This window comes from Giraffa tippelskirchi, chromosome X (genome assembly GCF_054371585.1).
Source record: "Giraffa tippelskirchi isolate mGirTip1 chromosome X, T2T-mGirTip1v1.2.pri, whole genome shotgun sequence".
Taxonomy (NCBI): Eukaryota; Metazoa; Chordata; class Mammalia; order Artiodactyla; family Giraffidae; genus Giraffa; species Giraffa tippelskirchi.
This window is the reverse complement of record NC_137289.1, coordinates 74,080,596-74,103,054: the sequence shown is the minus strand read 5'-3', so window position 1 is coordinate 74,103,054 and position 22,459 is coordinate 74,080,596. Positions and strand designations below refer to the sequence as shown.

General features: G+C 38.4%; 1 protein-coding gene across 3 annotated transcripts in view; it reads left to right on the top strand.

Moving 5' to 3' along the window:
- Positions 1-22,459, top strand: part of KLHL4 (kelch like family member 4) — a 152,601-nt gene that overhangs the window by 113,534 nt on the left and 16,608 nt on the right. For 2 of the 3 annotated variants that reach the window (XM_081563773.1, XM_081563774.1), the window contains 3 exons: positions 970-1,194; positions 6,548-6,710; positions 9,965-10,177. In XM_081563773.1, coding sequence (XP_081419899.1) covers positions 970-1,194; positions 6,548-6,710; positions 9,965-10,177 — 601 coding nt within the window. Of the gene's footprint in view, positions 1-945; positions 1,195-6,547; positions 6,711-9,964; positions 10,178-22,459 lie in introns of all 3 variants that reach the window. The other variant, XM_081563772.1, reaches the window with a different exon arrangement.

Sequence of the window (22,459 nt, the reverse complement as noted above, 5' to 3'; positions counted from 1 at the left end):
AGATACAAAACTATCAGTCATATATGTTCATAGATGCAGATATGAGATATAGAGTAAATAGAGTAAATTCATCTTTTATATTTTATTTAATGTTTGGAAAAAATAACTTGGCTTTAAGCAGACTTCTACATCATTTCAATGTAAGTCTTCTATATATAGCTGATTAATGTGGCTTGGTACAAATTCCTACTTACTTCATCATTAATACCTCCATAATTTTAGTAATCAGTACAGCCTAGCTTTCATTTCAAGCAGATCTCTTCAAGAAAATTAGAGATACCAAGGGAACATTTCATGCAAAGATGGGCACAATAAAGGACAGAAATGCTATTATGTGAATCATGTGAATTAACACTGAAGGCCCATTTAAAAGGAATTTTCTTTTCTGTCCCTTTAGTCAATTGTGGTTTTTTTTAAACAAATTTATTTATTTTAATTGGGGGCTAATTACAATATTGTAGTGGTTTTTGCCATACATTGACATGAATCAGCCATGGGTTTACATGTGTTCCCCATCCTCAATTGTGTTTTAAATCAACACACACAGACCAAATTGAGTAAAATAAAATGGCATAAATTAGTATATTGAATGTTCATAGGTAAGTAAAACCATAATGGATGTGTAAACAGTTAGTAATAGATTCCAAAGCAGTTTTTGTTGTAAAATATGGTGTCTGGAACCTGTGTTAATACTACCAGTAGCATATTATAGCCGAAGAAGTCATCATAAACATATAAACCATATATATTAAATAAACTATTTTATTCTTACTCTCCCATTTGAATTCAGAAGTGGTGAAATACTATCCTTGCCTTGTCTTACATGTTGGAGAATTATCTGGACTACTTATTTTAATTTGAACTGCAATCACTGATTCTATACTATAAATATAGATACATAAATATAATATGAATGATGAAAAATTTTACACAAGTAGTTTTTAGCATTGTTCAATATCCCTTTAAAAGGTACCACTACAATTGAAAAATATGACCTCCGGACCAACAGCTGGCTACATATTGGCACCATGAATGGGCGTAGGCTTCAGTTTGGAGTTGCTGTTATTGATAACAAACTCTATGTTGTGGGAGGAAGAGATGGTTTAAAAACTTTGAATACTGTGGAATGTTTTAATCCAGTTGGCAAAATCTGGACAGTGATGCCTCCCATGTCAACACACAGGCATGGCTTAGGTAAGAGCTTAATGTTGTATAGTTTATAAAGATTGTACAATTACTAGAGCTTAAATAAGTGCATATCACTGAGATTTAGTCATACTCTTATATTTAAAATGTCTGAAAATTCTGAAAAGCTTAAGTAAATGGTAAAAGCCTGTGAAAGTTTTTCCTTGTTTCAGGTGTCATACTTGTTGTAGTTGTACCTCCATTCAACTGGTATTTTAAAGGGGCCCCACTTCAGGAAGGATAAAACCTTTTAGAAAGAATACATTGTTGAGGAGCACGAAACTGCAAGTTTTCTTCTAAGGTCAGTTTAGAGAAAAGAACACTTGCTAATGGGGAGACACTGTGCTTTAGTTAATAGTGTCCCTTCTCATAAGAATCAAATCTATATTTAGGCAAAAGCCTTAGGATGCAGTTTGAAGGCAGGGATATTTATAAAAACCACTTTCGTTGAGAGCAGTCCTAATTTATACTTAAGCCAGAGGTTCCCAAGAAGTTTAAGAAGGAATAGAGACTTCTTGAACAGTGAGGAACTTTGATTCTCCTGATGGCTTGTCAAGGTCCTCTTTTCTTCATGCTAGACTTCATATGTTTCAATACTACAGAGTTTGTTTTTTTAAGAAAAGAATAATTGCATTGCTTTTAAAGAACCAAGTTTTACACAGCTAAAGTGTGACATATCAAGGATGGGTATTGTTTGCCCCAATATAACTGATAAATTCTATCAAATGATAGACTATGTAATTATTCAGCTCAGTTCTGTCACTGTGATTTTTAGAAAACATATCTTACAGAGACACCAAAGCAAATTATAAAACTCTTAATTGCTATTGCTAAAGAGATAGGAGAGGTAATGTAGGTGGCAATTTGAGATGGTGAAGAAGGTGGTGGGTGAAACCAGTAACGTGAATTCCCAGAGCAGATGAGAAACAGAAAGGAGATATTCATAGTATCCAATAGAAAAAATCAGATTGATTATATTCTTTGCAGCCAAACATGGAGAAGCCCTATACAATCAGCAAAAACAAAAACAAAAACAAAAACAAAAAAAACTGGGAGCAGATTGTCGTTCAGACCACAAACTCGTTATTTCCAAATTCAGATTCAAATTGAAGAAAGTAGGGAAAACCACTAGACCATTCAGGTATGACCTAAACCAAATCCCTTGTCACAGTAGAAGTGACAAATAGATTCAAGGGATTACATCTGATATACATGGTGCCTGAAGAACAAAGGACGCAGGTTCATAACATTGTACAAGAGGGAATGATCAAGGCCATCCCCAAGAAAGAGAAATGCAAAAAGGCAATATGGTTGTCTGAGGAGGCTTTACAAATAGCTATGAAAGGAAGAGAAGGGAAAGGCAAAGGAGAAAAGGAAAGATATACCGATTTGAATGCAGAGTACCAAAGAAGTGCAAGGAGAGATAAGAAACCCTTCCTCAGTGATCAATGCAAAGGAAGAGAGGAAAATAATAGAATGGGAAAGACTAGAGATCTCTTCAAAAAAAAATGAGAGATACCAAGGGAAAATTTCATGCAAAGATGGGTTCATTAAAGGACAGAAATTGTATGGACTTAACAAAAGCAGAAGATATTAAGAAGAGGTGGCAAGAAGAAACAGAAGAACTATACAAAAAGATCTTCATGACCCAGATAATTATGATGGTGCGATCACTCATCTAGAGCCAGACATCCTAGAATGCGAAGTCAAGGGGGCTTTAAGAAGCATCACTATGAACAAAACTAGTGGAGGTGATAGAATTCCAGGTGAGCCATTTCAAATCCTAAATGATGATGTTGTGAAAGTGCTGCACTCAATACGCCAGCAAATTTGAAAAACCCAGCAGTGGCCACAAGACTGGAAAATGTCAGTTTTCATTCCAATCCCACAGAAAGGCAATGCCAAAGAATGCTCAAACTACCTCATAATTGCACTCATCTCACATGCTAGCAAGTTCAGTTCAGTTCAGTCGTGTCCGACTCTTTGCGACCCCATGAACCGCAGCACGCCAGGACTCCCTGTTCATCACAAACTCCCGGAGTCCATCCAAACCCATGTCCTTCGAGTCGGTGATGCCATCCAACCATCTCATCCTCTGTCGTCCCCTTCTCCTCCTGCCCTCAATCTTTCCCAGCATCAGGGACTTTTCAAATGAGTCAGCTCTTTGCATCAGGTGACCAAAGTATTCGAGTTTCAGCTTCAACATCATTCCTTCCAATGAACACCCAGGACTGATCTCCTTTAGGATGGGCTAGTTGGATCTCCTTGCAGTCAAAGGGACTCTCAAGAGTCTTCTCCAACACCACAGTTCAAAAGCATCAATTCTATGGCACTCAGCTTTCTTTATACTCCAGCTCTCACATCAATACATGACCACTGGAAAAACCATAGCCTTGATTAGACGGGACTTTGTTGGCAAAGTTATGTCTGCTTTTTAATATGCTGTCTAGGTTGGTCATAACTTTCCTTCCAAGGAGTAAGCGTCTTTTAATTTCATGGCTGCAATCGCCATCTGCTGTGACTTTGGAGCCCAGAAAAATAAAGTCAGCCACTGTTTCCAATGTTTCCCCATCTATTTCCCATGAAGTGATGGGACCCGATGCCATGATCTTAGTTTTCTGAATGTTGAGCTTTAAGCCAACTTGTTCACTCTTCTCTTTCACTTTCATCAAGAGGCTGTTTAGTTCTTCTTCACTTTCTGCCATAAGGGTGGTGTCATCTGCATATTTGAGGTTATTGATATTTCTCCCGACAATCTTGATTCCAGCTTGTGCTTCTTCCAGCCCAGCGTTTCTCATGATGTATTCTGCATATAAGTAAAATAAGCAGGGTGACAATATACAGCCTTGACAGACTCCTTTTCCTATTTGGAACCAGTCTGTTGTTCCATGTCCAATTCTAACTGTTGCTTCCTGACCTGCATACAGGTTTCTCAAGAGGCAGGTCAGGTAGTATGGTATGCCCATCTCTTTCAGGATTTTCCACAGTTTATTGTGATCCACACAGTCAAAGGCTTTGGCATAGTCAGTAAAGCAGAAACAGATGTTTTTTCTGGAACTCTCTTGCTTTTTCGATGATCCAGCAGATGTTGGCAATTTGATCTCTGGTTCCTCTGGCTTTTCTAAAACCAGCTTGAACATCTGGAAGTTCATGGTTCACGTATTGCTGCAGCCTGTTTTGGAGAATTTTGAGCATTACTAGCGTGTGAGATAAGTGCAATTGTGCAGTAGTTTGAGCATTCTTTGGGATTGGAATGAAAACTGACCTTTTCAAGTCCTGTGGGCACTGCTGAGTTTTCCGTATTTGCTGGCATATTGAGTGCATCACTTTCACAGCGTCATCTTTCAGGATTTAAATTAGCTCAACTGGAATTCCGTCACCTCCACTAGTTTTGTTCATAGTGATGCTTCCGAAGGCCCACTTGACTTCACATTCCAGGATGTCTGGCTCTAGGTGAGTGATCACACCATCGTGATTATCTATCTGGGTTGTGAAGTTCTTTTTTGTACAGTTCTTCTGTGTATTCTTGCCACCTCTTCTTAATATCTTTTGCTTCTGTTAGGTCTCTACCATTTTTCTCCTTTATTGAGCCCATCTTTGCATGATATGTTCCCTTGGTATCTCTAACAAAGGAATGCTCAAAATTCTCCAAGCCAAGCTCAACAATATGTGAACCATGAACTTCCAGATGTTCAAGCTGGTTTTAGAAAAGGCAGATGAACCAGAGATCAAATTGCCAACATCCATTGGATCATAGAAAAAGAAAGAGAGTTCCAGAAAAAAAAAATCTACTTCTGCTTTATTTACTACGCCAGAGTCTTTGACTGTGTGGATTACAATAATCTGTGGAAAATTCTTCAAGAGGTAGGAATACCAGACAATCTGACCTGTCTCCTGAAAAATCTACATGCAGGTCAAGAAGCAACGGTTAGAACTGTACATGGAACAGTAGACTGATTCCAAATCGGGAAAGGGGTATGACAAGGCTTTGTGTTGTCACCTGGCTTATTGAACTTATATGCAGAGTACATCATGAGAAATGCTGAACTGGATGAAGCACAAGCTGGAATCAAGATTGCTGGGATAAATATCAATATCCTCAGATATGCAGATGACACAATCCTTATGGCAGAAATTGAAGAAGAACTAAATAGCCTCTTGATGATTGTGAAAGAGGAGAGTGAAAAAGTTGGCTTAAAACTAAACATTCAAAAAACTAAGATCATGGCATCTGGTCTCATTACTTCATGGCAAATAGATGGGGAAACAGTGGAAAAAGTGACAGACTTTATTTTTCGGGGCTCCAAAATCACTGCAGATGGTGTCTGCAGCCATGAAATTAAAAATTGCTTGCTCTTGGAAGAAAAGTTATGACCAATGTAGACAGCGTATTAAAAAGCAGAGACATTCCTTTGCCAACAAATGTCTGTCTAGTCAAAGTTATGGTTTTTCAAGTAGGCATGTAAGATATGAGAGTTGGACTATAATGAAAGCTGAGCATGGAAGAACTGATGCTTTTGAACTGTGGTATTGGAGAAGACCCTTGAGAGCCCCTGGGACAGCAAGGAGATCCAACCAGTCCATCCTAATGAAAATCAGTCCTGAATATTCATTGGAAGTACTGATGCTGAAGCTGAAACTCCAATACTTGGCCACCTAATTTGAAGCACTGACACATTTGAAAAGACCCTTATACTGGGAAAGATTGAAGGTGGGTGAAGAAGGGGATGACAAAGGTGAGATGGTTGGATGTCATCACCGACTCAATGGACATGAGTTTGAGTAAACTCTGGAGTTGGTGATGGACAGGATGGCCTGGCATGCTGCAGTCCATGGGGTCACAAAGAGTTGGAGACGACTGAGCAACTGAACTGAATAAAACAAATTTCTAACTAAACCTCAAAACCCCCTGTCTACTGAGATGTCTTATGGGAATCATTTTTATCCCTTTAATAAAAATAAGAGATTAGAAAGGTCTATCAGACTTAGTCGACAGTTCTAGTATTTATCTAAGATTCAGTATCATATCTCATCTATCCTTTATTTTTAAAAAATGACATTGAAACTGTGACAGAGAAAAATCATCTTCCTTTTTCTGTTAATGCCAAGAAATGGTGTGTTCGTCTACTTTCTATGACTTTAGCATTATAACCATGATACCCTTCCATGATATTTCCTAGGGTTAAAAGACCATATTTAGTTTCAAATGAAGATTGGCAAATTATTCATTAAATGGTTATTTACAAAACCATTAATAGATTAAAAAAACAAAATTTTAAGTAGTCACTTCCTTGTAAAATGAAACAATATCCATTATATATGCCCAACCTAGGTGAGCTCTCATGCTATTTTTATTCTTTAGGTGTGGCCACACTTGAAGGACCAATGTATGCTGTTGGTGGCCATGATGGATGGAGTTATCTAAATACTGTAGAAAGATGGGACCCTGAGGGACGTCAGTGGAATTATGTGGCCAGTATGTCAACTCCTAGAAGCACAGTTGGTGTAGTCGCATTAAACAATAAGTGAGTAGAGCCAAACATGCATGCTTTTGTTCCCATTTCATGTAGTAGAGCACTTCAGTGATGTGATACACCTACCAATAAACATTTCCAGTGACTAGGACATCCTAGTAATGGATACTAAAAGGCCTTTGCTGGAACTCTCCCTTCATTATGATGGAAAATGTTTATCTAAAATGAACACTTAATTAAATATCCTGAGACCAGCAGTAACATTACTACTTGAGATCTATTTAGAAATGCTGAATCTTAGCCCCAGCCCAGACCTTCTGAATCAAAATAGACATTTTAAGAAGATCCTCAAGTAACTTGTATTACACATTAAATTTGAGAAGCACTTTTTTAAGCAAGCCAGTTTCAATCTTACCCTCCTGCTGCTGCTGCTGCTGCTAAGTCACTTCAGTTGTGTCCAACTCTGTGCGACCCCATAGATGGCAGCCCACCAGGCTCCCTCATCCCTGGGATTCTCCAGGCAAGAACACTGGAGTGGGTTGCCATTTCCTTCTCCAATGCATGAAAGTGAAAAGTGAAAGTGAAGTCCCTCAGTCGTGTATGACTCTTAGCGACCCCACGGACTGCAGCCAACCAGGGTCCTCCATCCAGAGGATTTTCCAGGCAAGAGTACTGGAGTGGATTGCCATTGCCTTCTCCGCTTACCTTCAAGAAGCTACCATTTTTTGGTTATAACTTATTCTTAGCTTATCAAAACTTCAGTCTGTTTTGTAATATGCCAAGTCTTTTTTTCTCTTTATAACTCACTCTCCTAATTGTTCTAGAATTATAGCTAGTCCCATCTTTCTGAATCTTTCCTACTTTCTGATCACTTTCCTATGAGAGAAAATAATATATTGAAACTTGATGATATTAGAGGTTTCTACAAGCTTGAATTATTCTTCTTGCAGGTAACTGGTAATTGTGTGATTTCTGAAAAGGGATCTTTGGAGATAATGACAAGCATATAGGAGGAACTTGAATGATGAAAATTTCAGACACCAGGATGGGTCAGTGGCAGGAGACAGTCTTGTATGTCTGTATTGACTATTCATAAAGTCAGTATATCATCATATAATTGGGTTCAATAGAAATTTCAATGCAGATGGTTTTTAGCACCTTGCACATAAAGTAAGAAGTGTCTGTGGTTAACAGGAAACCCAGACTTACAGTGTTTTAGGATTTAAAACACTCCTAAATCTGATTATCTCTAGCCTAACCTGAATGATATCCAGTGACTCAGTAGCAATCTCCTTCCTACCTATTACAGAAGAGGCTGAAATAATTGAATTTAAATAATTTAATTTTGTCTTGCTAACTTGCTATTGTTCACAAATGAGCATGAAGGACAGTTATAGGCATATAGTTTAATAAATGTTGATCTTCTCTATTGATGTGGGATTAAATTTAAATTAGACTAAAAAGAATGTCAGAAAAACATCTACTTCTGCTTCGTTGGATACACAAAAGCCTTTGACTGTGTGGATCACAACAAACTGTAGAAAATTCTTAAAGGGATAAGAATACCAGACCACCTTACCTGACTCCTGAGAAACCTATATGCAGGTCAAGAAGCAACAGTTAGAACCGGACATGAAACAATGGACTGGTTCAAAATTAAGAAAGGAGTATGTCAAGGCTGTGTATTGTCACCCTGCTTATTTGATTTCTGTGCAGAGTGAAGTGAAAGTCGCTCAGTCGTGTCTGACTCTTTGTGACCCCATGGACTGTAGCCTGTCAGTCTCCTCTGTCCATAGAATTCTCCAGGCAGTTCTACTGGAGTGGGTCTCCTGCATTGCAGGATGATTCTTACCAGCTGAGCGAGCTATCAGGAAAGCCCCCTCCATACAGAGTTCATCATGCAAAATGCTGGGCTGGATGAATCACAAGCTGGAGTCAAGATTGCTGGGAGAAATATCAACAACATCAGATGTGCAGATGATAGCACTCTAATGGCAGAAAGCAAACAGGAACTAAAGGGCCTCTTGATGAGGGTGAAAGAGGAAAGTGAAAAAGCTGGCTTAAAACTCAGCATTCAAAGAATGAAGATCATGGCATCTGATCCCATCACTTCAGGGCAAATAGGTGAGGAAAAAATGGAAACAGTGACAAAATTCATTTTGGGGGGCTCCAAAATCACTATGGTTGATGACTGCAGCCATGAAATTAAAAGACACAACTAGACAGCACATTAAAAAGCAGAGATATCATTTTGCTGACAGAAATCTGTATAGTCAAAGCTATGGTTTTTCCAGTAATCATATATGGCTGTGAGAGTTTGTGCATAAAAAAAGGCTGAGTGCCAAAGAATTGATGCTTTTGAACTGTGGGGCTGGAGAAGAGAGTCTCCTGGACATCAAGGAGATCCAACCAGTCAAGCCTAAAGGAAATCAACCCTGAATACTCATTGGAAGGACTGATGCTGAAGCTGAAACTCCAATACTTTGGTCACCTGATGTGAAGAGCTGACTCACTTGAAAAGACCCTGATGCTGGGAAAGATTGAAGGCAGGAGGAGAAGGCAATGACAAATATGAGATGGTTGGATGGCATCAGCGACTCAATGGACATGAGTTTGAGTGGACTCCAGGAGATAGTGAAGGACAGGGAAGCCTGGTGTGCTACAGTCCATAGGGTCACAAAGAGTAGGCCACGAGTTAGCAACTGAACAACAATAACAAATTAAAAACACTGCTAATCAAAAGAATTGGCATTTTAAAATTTATGAGAGAAATGTTACAGATAATACATCTTCCTAGGAAAAAATCTGGTTTCTAGGTTTTATCCTATTGCCTTAGTTATTTGTTAAATTAATATCTTCTTAGTTACAAATGGTTTTTTTACACTAAAAAACCAGTAGTTCACTAAAGCAATAGAGAGTCTAATGCTAGGCAATTAAATATAGCTAAAATTGTAAGGCTCCTGAATTTGGGTTTTTGAAAGATCTTACCATCTTTAAAAATGTTCATCTTTATTGCGGTTTAGTAGACAAATACTACAAATGCTTTTGTTATCTCTTTCCTTTCTCTGTAGTTCATTTCCCATATAAAACTTTAATCTATTATATCAAAGAAACTTTCAAAACAATTATGAAGCAGGTAGGTTTGGGGTAAGATAAACTTTAACAAATGCCTTCACAAATTCAGGCCTTTTGCTATAAAATACTGAGGGAGTAGAATACACAGTCAAATTCTGTGTGCAGTATATTTTCACTTTCATTCTATGTGCAAATATACACACAAACATACACTTCTGTCTTTATTCTAGGCTATATGCTATTGGTGGACGTGATGGAAGTTCCTGCCTCAAATCTATGGAATATTTTGACCCACACACTAACAAGTGGAGTCTGTGTGCTCCAATGTCCAAAAGACGTGGAGGTGTAGGAGTTGCAACATACAATGGATTCTTATATGTGGTTGGGGGTCATGATGCCCCTGCTTCTAACCATTGCTCCAGACTTTCTGCCTGTGTTGAACGGTAAAATATTTCTATGTATTCATTATTTATTTGGTGATTTGTTTTCTCAGAAATGAGAAGGATTTTTAAGCTACCAAAAAGTAGTCTTCCAAATAAGTGTTAATCCTTTTAGAGGTTTAATTCTTTTTAAAATTTTATCCTTAATCCTAGGCTCAAAATATTTTGAAGAAATCCTGCACATGCATTCCAGATTCATCATGAGAAGTGTATTAAAAGAATACATAGATTTATCATTTAATAGTCACTCTAAAAAATGAGACAGAAGTAAAAATAAATATATTTTTATTGCAAGCTATATCACGCAACTATTCACGGGCTCAAATCACAACTTCACTGTTTCAAAAACTGAATCAGTTCTCAAAGACTTATCACTGCAAAATAAACAGAAAAAAATCCCAAAGAGGTGTTCTGAACAATGGCTGTATTGCATTAAGTATTTAATTTCTCACAGGTAGCTTCTTTGAATGGGAGACATTAATTTGGATGAACAAAGTGTGCTACATTTTTCGTCAGTCATGTTACTTTGTAGCTTTACCACTCATGTTCTATTCCTAAATTGGGAAGACCCCCTAGAGAAGGGAATGGATACCCACTCCAGTATTCTTGTCTGGAAAATTCCATGGACAGAGGAGACTGGCAGGCTACAGTCCACTGGATCACAAAGTCAGACACGACTGAGCAACTAACATTTTCACTTTTCCCTTTCAAGAGAGAATTCATGCACACACACACACACACACACACACACACACGTGTATATATACATATACACATGTATAAACTGAAGTGAAGTCACTCAGTTGTGTCCGACTCTTTGTGACCCCATGAACTGTAGCCTTACAACTCCTCTGTCCATGAGATTTTCCAAGCAAGAGTAATGGAGTGGGTTGCCATTTCTTTCTTCAGAGGATCTTCTTGACCCAGGGTTCGAACCCGGGTTCCCCACATTGTAAGCAGACGCTTTACTGTCTGAGCCACCAGGGAAGTCCTATATATATGTATATATACACGCAAACATAACAGTTGATAATAACCTAAGTCCAAGTGAACAAATTTACAGTCAGTAGATCAGATAGAGAGAAGGCAATGGCAACCCACTCCAGTACTTTTGCCTGGAGAGTACCACGGACAGAGGAGCCTGGTGGGCTGAAGTCCATGGGGTCGCTAAGAATCGGACACGACTGAGCGACTTCACTTTCACTTTTCACTTTCATGCATTGGAGAAGGAAATGGCAACCCACTCCAGTGTTCTTGCCTGGAGAATCCCAGGGATGGAGGAGCCTGGTGGACTGCCGTCTATGGGGTCGCACAGAGTCGGACACGACTGAAGTGACTTAGCAGCAGCAGCAGCAGATCAGATAGACAGAGTGCCTGATGAACGATGGATGGAGGTTTGTGACATTGTACAGGAGACAGGGATCGACACCATTCCCATGGAAAAGAAATGCAAAAAAGCAAAATGGCTATCTGAGGAGCCCTTACAAATAGCTGTGAAAAGAAGAGAAGCAAAAAGCAAAGGTGAAAAGGAAAGATATACCCATTTGAATGCACAGTTCCAAAGAATAGCAAGGAGAGATAAGAAAGCCTTCCTCAAAGATCAATGCGAAGAAATAGAGGAAAACAACAGAATGGAAAAGACTAGAGATCTCTTCAAGAAAATTAGAGATACCAAGGGAACATTTCATGCAAAGATGGGCTCGATAAAGGACAGAAACGGTATGGACCTAACAGAAGCTGAAGATATAAAGAAGAGATGGCAAGAATACAAAGAAAAACTGTACAAAAAAGATCTTCACGACCCAGATAATCACGATGGTGCGATCACTCACCTAGAGCCAGACATCCTGAAATGTGAAGTCAAGTGGTCCTAGAAAGCATCACTATGAACAAAGCTAGTGGAGGTGATGGAATTCCAGTTGAGCTATTTCAAATCTTGAAGGATGATGCTGTGAAAGTGCTGCACTCAATATGTCACCAAATATGGAAAACTCAGCAGTGGTCACAGGACTGGAAAAGGTCAGTTTTCATTACAATCCCAAAGGAAGGCAATGCCAAAGAATGCTCAAACTACTGCACAATTGCACTCATCTCACACGCTAGTAAGGTAATGCTCAATATTCTCCAAGCTAGGCTTCAGTAATACATGAACCGTGAACTTCCAGATGTTCAAGCTGGTTTTAGAAAAGGCAGAGGAACCAGAGATCAAATTGCCAACATCTGCTGGATAATCGAAAAAGCAAGAGAGTTCCAGAAAAACATCTATTTCTGCTTTATAGACTATGCCAAAGCCTTTGACTGTGTGGATCACAACAAACTGTGGAAAATCTGAGAGAGATGGGCATACCAGACCACCTGACCTGTCTCTTGAGAAACCTGTATGCAGGTCAGGAAGCAACAGTTAGAACTGGACATGGAACAGCAGACAGGTACCAAATAGGAAACGGAATCTGTCAAGGCTTTATATTGTCACCCTGCTTATTTAACTTACATGCAGAGTATCTCATGAGAAATGCTGGGCTGGAAGAAGCTCAAGCTGGAATCAAGATTGCCGGGAGAAATGTGAATAACTTCAGATATGCAGATGACACCACCCTTATGGCAGAAAGTCAAGAGGAACTAAAGAGCCTCTTGATGAAAGTGAAAGAGGAGAGTGAAGAAGTTGGCTTAAAGCTCAACATTCAGAAAACTAAGATCATGGCATCTGGTCCCACCACTTCATGGGTAATTGATGGGGAAACAGTGGAAACAGTGTCAGACATTTTTTGGGGGGGAGGCTCCAAAATCACAGCAGATGGCGATTGCATCCATGAAATTAAAAGACGCTTACTCCTTGCAAGGAAAGTTATGACCAAACTAGATAGCATATTAAAAAGCAGAGACATTACTTTGCCAACCAAATTCCATCTAGTCAAAGCTATGGTTTTTCCAGCAGTTATGTATGGATGTGAGAGTTGGACTGTGAAGAAAGCTGAGTGCCAAAGAACTGATATTTTTGAATGCTGGTGTTGGAGAAGACTCTTGAGAGTCCCTTGGACTGCAAGGAGATCCAACCAGTATATCCTAAAGGAGATCAGTCCTGGGTGTTCATTGGAAGGACTGATGTTGAAGCTGTAACTCCAATACTCTGGCCACCTCATACAAAGATTTGACTCATTTGAAAAGACCCTGATACTGGGAAGGATTGGGGGCAGGAGGAGAAGGGGATAACAGAAGATGAGATGGTTGGATGGCATCACCGACTCGATGGACATGGGTTTGGGTAAACTCCAGGAGTTGGTGATGGACAGGGAGGCCTGGCATGCTGTGAATCATGGGGTTGCCAAGAGTCAGACTCGATTGAGCAACTGAACTGAAATGAAGTTATCAGAATTCAGAAGACCTACCAGTATGGATGGCCTCCTCAAGAGGAATTCATGAACCAGGTAGAATTTGTACTTTTTTTTTTTTCACAATCCCATTCCAGATCTTTATTGCTATTTTAAAACCAACCTAAACATATTGTAAAAATGTCTAGGCCACAAAAAATGTGAACAGTTACTCCTGCCATCCTGTTTTTTTTTTTTTAATTTATTTATTTATTTTAGTTGGGGGCTAATTACTTTACAATATTGTAGTGGTTTTTGCCATACATTGACATGAATCAGCCATGGGTTTACATGTGTTTCCCATCCTAGACCCCCCTCCCACCTCCCTCCCCATCCCATCCCTCTGGGTCATCCCATTGCTCCAGCCCTGAGCATTTGTCTCATGCATTGAACCTGGAATGGTGTTCTGTTTCACATATGATAATATACATGTTTCCATGCTATTCTCCCAGAACGTCCCACCCTCACCTTCTCCCTCAGAGTCCATAAGACTGTTCTATGCATCTGTGTCTCTTATTCTGTCTCGCATATAGGGTTATCGTTACCATCTTTCAAATTCCATATATATACATTAGCATACTGTATTGGTGTTTTTCTTCTGGCTTACACTGCTCTGTATAATGGGCTCCAGTTTCATCCATCTCAATAGAACCGATTCAAATGTATTTTTTTAATGGCTGAGTAATATTCCATTGTGTATATGTACTGCAGCTTCCTTATCTATTTGTCTGCTGATGGACATCTGGGTTGCTTCCATGTCCTGGCTATTGTAAACAGTGCTGCAATGAACATTGGGGTACATGCGTCTCTTTCAATTCTGGTTTCCTCGGTGTGTATGCCCAGCAGTGGGATTTCTGGGTCATATGGCAGTTCTATTCCCAGTTTTTCAAGGAATCTCCACACTGTTCTTCATAGTGGCTGTACTAGTTTGCATTCCCACCAACAGTGCAAGAGGGTTCCCTTTTCTCCACACCCTCTCCAGCATTTATTGCTTGTAGACTTTGTAGGCATAAAAAAGAATGGAGAGAATTTCAGGTCTAGGAAAAAACACAACCCAAAGTATGAAAGTAAAGGAGAAACCTTCGTAGATATGAGCAGAGATTTTAGACTTAAAGGTATTTGGAAGAGCAATTAAAACTCAATTACGTACCAGATTTTTGATAGCCAGAAATGTCAAGATGAAAACTTTTGGATTTTATCTCACAGACAAAAGGATAATTAAATTTGAGAGAAATGGAAGATTACAACGAAAAATAGTTTGGGGAAAATTGATTTAACAGTCATATATAGGATAAAACGTAGGCAGAAAAGACTAAATGAAAGCATACAAATACTATTATTTTTCTTCTGACAGGCATAATTGATAGTGCCAATACTTTGTTTCTTACAGGAATAATTGATTTTGGTAGTTTTTTTTCCCCTAAGTTTAATCCTAAATGATTAGCTCCCTGCTACTCAGTGTATATCTGGAATGCTTTTCATGAGATTGGTTCCTAACAGATGCAAACAGATTTTAAGAATTCTGCAAAACATAAAGAAGGTCAGCTACTGTCTCAAATGTATATTACAGTTCAATTCAGTCACTCAGTCATGTCCCAGTCTTTGTGTCCCCATGGACTGCAGCATGCCAGCCTTCCCTGTCCATCACCAATTCCCGGAGCTTGCTCAACCTTGGGTCCATGGAGTTGGTGATGCCATCCAACCATCTTATCCTCTGTCATCCCCTTCTCCTCCTGCCTTCAATCTTTCCCAGCATCAGGGTCTTTTCCAAGGAGTCAGTTCTTCATGTCAGGTGGCCAAAGTATTGGATATTATAGTTAAATATATGTGGGATTCCCTGGTGGCTCAGAAGGTAAAACGTCTGCCTGAAATGTGGGAGACCTGAGTTCAATCTCTGTGTCAGGATGATCCTCTGGAGAAGGAAATGACAACCCACTGGAGTACTCTTGCCTGGAAAATTCCATGGATAGATGAGCCTGGTAGTCTACAGTCCATGGTGTCGCAAAGAGTCGGACACGACTGAGTGACTCCAGTGAGTCAGTTCTTCACATCAGGTGGCCAAAATATTGGATATTTAGTTAGATATATGTAAAAGTGAGTTTTCCATATCAGTTTTCTCCAGTTAGCTAAGTAATAATTGATCACCTGTTCATTATGCCAGATTATATTTTTAGTGTGGCAAAATATATATAACATAAAATTTATCATTTTAAGCATTTTTAAGTGGACAATTCAGTGTCATTAAGTACATTCACATTGTTGTGAAACATTATCTTCATCCACCTCCAGAATTTTTTTCACTTCCTCAGGTTGAAACTCTAGTCTCATTAAACAATAAATCCCCATTCCTTCCTCACCTCAGTCCCTGGCAGCCACCATTTTACTTTCTGTTTCTATGAATTTCACAATTCTAGGTACCTAGTAAAAATGGAGTCATAAATAATCCTTTTGTGTCTGGCTTATTTTACTGAGCCTTATAATTTTTCAAGTTTCATACAGGTTATAGCATTTATCTGAATTTCCTTTCCTTTTTAAAGCTGAAAAATATTACATTATATGTACATACCACATCATTTTGTTTATCCACTCATTCATCAATTTACAATCGGGGTTGCTTCACTTTTTGACTACTACGAACAATGCTGCTAGAATATATGTGTACAGATATCTGTTTGAACTTCTGTTTTCAATTCTTTTGGGTATACATAGAAGTAGAGTTTCTTTATCATAAATTCTATTTTTAAATGTTTAAGGAACTGCCATACTGTTTTCCATTGAAGCTGCACCATTTTATATTCCCACCAGCAAAGCAAAAGGAATTCAATTTCTGTACATCCTCACCAACACTGTTTTGTTTTTCATAGCTATCCCAATGGATTTGAAGTGGTATCTCTTTGTGTTTGTGATTTGGGTTTCTCTATTGGTTAGATATGTTGAGCATCTTAACATGTGCTATCAGTCATTTGTACATTTTCTTTATAAAAATATCTATTGCAGTTCTTTGCCCATTTTTATTTAGGTTGTTTGTTCTTTTTGCTGTTGAGTTATAGGAGTTCTTTATATATTCTGTATACTAACCCCTTGTCAAATATGTAATTTGCACATCATTACTTTCATTCCATGGGTTGCTTTTGCACTCTGATAATAGCACCCTTTGATGTGCAAATGTTTTTAATATTAAATCCAATTTTTCTTCATAGTTTATGCTTTTGGGGTCATATCCAAAAGATCTTTGCCAAATCCAATGTCATAAAACATTTCCCCTATGTATTCTTATAAGAGTTCCATAGTTCTGAACAGTGTGGAGATTCCTTAAAAAACTGGGAATAGAACTGCCGTATGATCCAGCAATCCCACTGCTGGGCATACACACCAAAGAAACCAGAATTGAAAGAGACACGTGTACCCCAATGTTCATCGCAGCACTGTTTACAATAGCCAGGACATGGAAGCAACCTAGATGTCCATCAGCAGACGAATGGATAAGGAAGCTGTGGTACATATACACAATGGAATATTAATCAGCCATTAAAAAAATACATTTGAATTGGTTCTACTGAGATGGATGAAACTGGAGCCCATTATACAGAGTGAAGTAAGCCAGAAAGAAAAACAACAATACAGTATACTAATGCATATATATGGAATTTGAAAGATGGTAACAATAACCCTATATGCGAGACAGAATAAGAGACACAGATGCATAGAACAATTTTATGGACTCTGAGGGAGAAGGTGAGGGTGGGACATTCTGGGAGAATAGCATTGAAACATGTATGTTATCATATGTGAAACAGAACACCATTCCATGTTCGATGCATGAGACAAAGGCTCAGGGCCGGGGCAATGGGATGACCCAGAGGGATGGGATGGCGAGGGAGGTGGGTGGGGGGTCCAGGAAGGGGAACACATGTAAACCCATGGCTGATTCATGTCAATGTATGGCAAAAACTACTACAATATTGTAAAGTAATTAGCCCCCAACTAAAATAAATAAATTTATAAAAAAAAAACAAAACAAAACCATAAAGTAAAGTGAAAATGAAAGTGTTAGTGGCTCAGTCATGTCCTCCTCTTTGCGACTCCATGGACTGTAGCCTGCCAGTCTCCTCTGTCCATGGGATTCTTCAGGCAAGAATACTGGAGTGGGTTGCCATTCCCTTCTCCAGGGGATCTTCCCAACCCAGGGGTAGAACACTGGTTTCTGGCACAGCAAGCAGATTCTTTACTGTCTGAGCTATTAGGGAAGCCCTGTAAAACTATATGCTGTCTATAAACATGTATGTTTAAATATAAGCACAGAAACAAATTATTAATAAAGAGGTAAAAATTATAAAAAAAAAAAAGAGTTCCATAGTTCTAGCTCTTATGTTCAGGCCTTTGATCCATTTGAGTTAATTTTTGTATATGGAGTAAGGTGAAAATACAACTTCATTATTTTGCATGTGGCTATCCATTATCCCTATGAGTATTTCTCGAAAAGACTGTCCTTTCCTCATTGAACGATCTTGGCCGCATTCTCAAAAATTATTTTACCATGTATGTGAGAGTTTATTTCTGGCTCTGTAGTCTATATCATTGATAATTACATCTGTCACTATGCCAGTACCACACTCTATTATTGTAGCTTTCTAGTAAGTTTGAAATCAAGAAGTATTAAACCTCAATTTTTGTTCATCCTTTTTCAAAATTATCTTGGATGCTCTGGATCCCTGAGATTTGATATAGGTTTATAATGGGTATTTCTATTCCTGCAAAAAAAGTTGCTGGGGTTTTGATAGACCTTGCATAGATTCTATAGATCACTTGGATGATACTGACATCTTAATAATATTGTGTCTGCTAATCCAGGAACATCAGATATCTTTCTTCCTCATGGTGTCTTCTTTAATTTCTTCCTTTCCAGTGAGTTTGCATTTTATTTCTCTATGTTGAATAGAAGTGGTGAAAATTCCTATTATTGTCTTGTTCTTAATCTTGGAGAGAAAGCCTTCAGTCTTTCCTCATTGAGTATGATAGATCTGGGTTTTCTATATCTGGCCTTTATTATGTTGTGTTGGTTTTATTCTCTTCCTACTTTGGTTACTGTTTTTATCATTAAAAGATGATTGAAAGTACTTTGTCACATACTTTTTTCTGTATTAGTTGAGAGAATATGTGTTTTTTTCCTCTTCATTCTGCCAGTGTAGTGTATTCAGTTCAGTTCAGTTTAGTCCAGTGTCTCAGTCGTGTCTGACTATTTGTGACCCCATGGACTGTAGCATGTCAGGCTTCTCTGTCCATCACCAACTCCAGGAGTTTCTCAAACTCAGGCCCATCGAGTTGGTGATGCCATCCAACCATCTCATCCTCTGTTGTCCCCTTGTCCTCCTGCCTTCAATCTTTCGCAGCAGCAGGGACTTTTGCAATGAGTCAGTTCTTCACATCAGATGGCCAAAGTATTGGAGTTTCAGCTTCAGCATCAATCCTTCCAATAAATATTAAGGGCTGATTTCCTTTAGGATTGACTGGTTTGATCTCCTTGCAGTCCAAGGGACTCTCAAGAGTCTTCTCCAAAATGACAGTTCAAAAATATCAATTGTTCAGCTCTCAGCTTTCTTTATGGTCCAACTCTCATATCCATACATGACTACTGGAAAAACCATAGCTTTGACTAGATGGACTTTTGTTGGCAAAGTAATGTCTCCGCCTTTTAATATGTTGTTTAGGTTTGTCATAACTTTTCTTCCAAGAGCAAGCAATTTTTAATTTCATGGCTGCAGTCACCATCTGCAGTGATTTTGGAACCCAAGAAAATAAAGTCTCTTGCTGTTTCCATTGTTTCACCATCTATTTGCCATGAAGGATGGGGCCAGATGCCATGATCTTAGTTTTTTGAATGTTGAGTTTTAAGCCAACATTTTCACTCTCCTCTTTCACTTTCATCAAGAGGCTCTTTAGTTCTTCTTCACTTTCTGCCATAAGGGTGGTGTCAGCTGCCTATCTGAAGTTATTGATATTTATTCAGACAGTCTTGATTCCTTGTGCTTCATCCAACCTGGCATTTTGCATGATGTACTATGCAAATAAGTTAAATAATCAGGGTGAAAATATACAGCCTTGATGTACTCCTTTCCCAATTTGGAACCAGTCCCCTGTTCTATGTCCTGTTCTAACTGCTGCTTCTTGACCTGCATACAGATTTCTCAGGAGGCAAGTAAAGTGGTCTGGTATTCCCATCTCCTGAAGAATTTTCCACAGTATATTATGATCTACACAGTTAAAGGATTTGGTGAAGTCAATAAAGCAGAAGTAGATGGTTTTCTGAAACTCTCTTGCTTTTTCTATGATCCAATGGATGTTGGCAATTTGATCTCTGGTTCCTCTGCCGTTTCCAAAACAAGTCTGAACATCTAGAAGTTCTTGGTTCATGTATAGTATGTAGTGTATTACTGGGATTGATTTTTGTATGACAGCCCATTGTTTTTTTCAAGGAAGAAATCCTGCTTTATTATGATATATAATCATATTAATAATCTGATGAATTCAATTTGCTAGTATTATGTTGAAAATTTTTGCATTCAGCATTTATTAGGAATATCAGTGTGTAGTTTTCTCATAGTGTCTTTGTGTGGCTTTGGTATGAATGAAATGCTGACCTTACAGAATGAGTTTAGATGTGTTACTTCTTCAATATTTTGAAAGATTTTGAGAAGGATTAGTGTTAATTCTTCTCTAAATATATGATGGAATTCACCAGTGACGCCATCTGACCTTTGTCCTTTCTTTGTTGTGAGATTTTTGACGACAGTTGATCCTAAGGCAACATGAGTATGAACTGCACAGATCCACTTATGTGGTTTTTTTTTTCTCAATAAATATGTACTACAGTACTACTGGGCTGGATGAAGCACAGACTGAATCAAGATTGCTGGGAGAAGTATCAACAACCTCAGATATGCAGATGACATCATCCTTATGCCAGAAAGTGAAGAGGAAGTAAAGAGCCTGTTCATGAGGGTGAAATAGGAATGTGAAAAATCTGGCTTAAAACTCAACATTCAAAAAACTAAGATCATGGCATCCAGTCCTACCAGTTCATGACAAACAGATGGTCAAACAATGGACACAGTGAGAGACTTTATTTTCGTGGACTCCAAAATCACTGCAGATGGTGACTGCAACCATGAAATTAAAAGACACTTGCTCCTTGGTAGAAAAGTTATGACACACCATTAAAAAGGCATATGACATGGCATGTTAAAAAGCAGAGATATCACTTTGCCAACAAAGATCTGTATAGTTAATGCTATGGTTTTTCCAATCGTCATGTATGGATGTGAGTGTTGGGCCATATAGAAGGCTAAGCACTGAAGAACTGATGCTTTCAAACTGTTGTGCTGGAGAAACCTCTTGAGAGTCCCAAGGATTGCAAGGAGATCAAGCCAGTCAATCCTAAAGGAAATCAGTCCTGAATATTCATTGGAAGCATGGATGCTGAACCTGAAGCTCCAATGTTTTGGCCACCTGATGCGAAGCGCCAGCTCATTGGAAAAGACCCTGATGCTGGGAAAGATTGAAGGCAGGAGGAGAAGGGGACAGCAGAAGAAAAGATTGTTGGATGGCATCACTGACTCAATGGACACGAGTTTGAGCAAGCTCCAGGAAATGGTGAAGGACTGGGAATCTGGCATGCTGCATTCCATGGGATGGCAAAGAGTCAGACATGACTGAGCAATTGAACAACAACAACAACAGTACTATAGTAAATACATGCTACAATCTATAGTTGGTTGAATCCACTGATACAGAACCATGGATATGGAGGGATGACTGTAAAGTTACACACAAACTTTCAACTGTACAGGGATCCTCTAACACTCACATTGTTCAAGGATCAACTGTAATTTGTTGGGAAACTTTTGATCTCCTTACAATTATAAGTCTATTCAAATTTTCTCTTTCATAATTGTTTAATCTTGATTAGTTGTCAGTTTCTAGAAATTTGTCCATTTCATCAAGGTTAATCAAATTGTTAGCAAACAATTTTTCATAGTACTTTTATCATCATCTCTTTTTCATAAAATCAGTATTAATTTCCACTTCAGTTGATTTTATATGTGTTTTGTCCTTTTCTCATACTCAATCTACCTAAAGGTTTATCAATTTTGATATTTTGCAGAACCACCTCTTGATTTCATTGTTTTTTTTCAATTGCTTTTCTATTCTCCATATTACTTATCTATGCTCTAACCTCTATTATTTCCTACCTTATGCTAACTATGGGTTTAGTTATTCTTCCTTTTCAAGTTTATAAAGGTGTAAAGTTAGGTTTTTGATTTGCAATTTTTTTCCTTTTATATGTAAGCCTTTACAGTTACAGACTCCTATCATTGTTTTCTTTGCATTCCATAAGACACTTGTGAGTCATGTTTTCATTTTCACTTGCTTCCAGATATTTTCTAATTTATCTTTTAATATATTCTTTGACTTGTTTAAGAGTGTATTCTTTCATTTCCATCTATGTGTGGACATATCACTTTTCCTTCTGTTATTGATTTAGAGTTGCATTCCAGTGTGTAAAGACTGCATGTTTTCAGTCTTTTACATTTATTAAGACTTGTTTTATGGCCTAAAATATGCTTTATCTTGGATAATGTTTCTTGCTTGCTCGTGAAAAATGTATCTTCTGAGTTTTAAGGGAGTAGGTCCAATTGGCCTATAATTGTTCATCTTTCATGTACTTACTGATCTTCTGTCTGGTTTATTCTATTCATTATTGTAAGTGGGGAATTGAATTCTACTAGTACTATAGAACCATATCTTCTTCTTGATCTTCCCCACCTCCTCTTCCTCCTTTTCTTCTTCTTTTTCTGCTTCCACTTCTTCCCCTAGAATTCCTATATTAACCCACTGGATGTCATCTCAGAAATCCCTT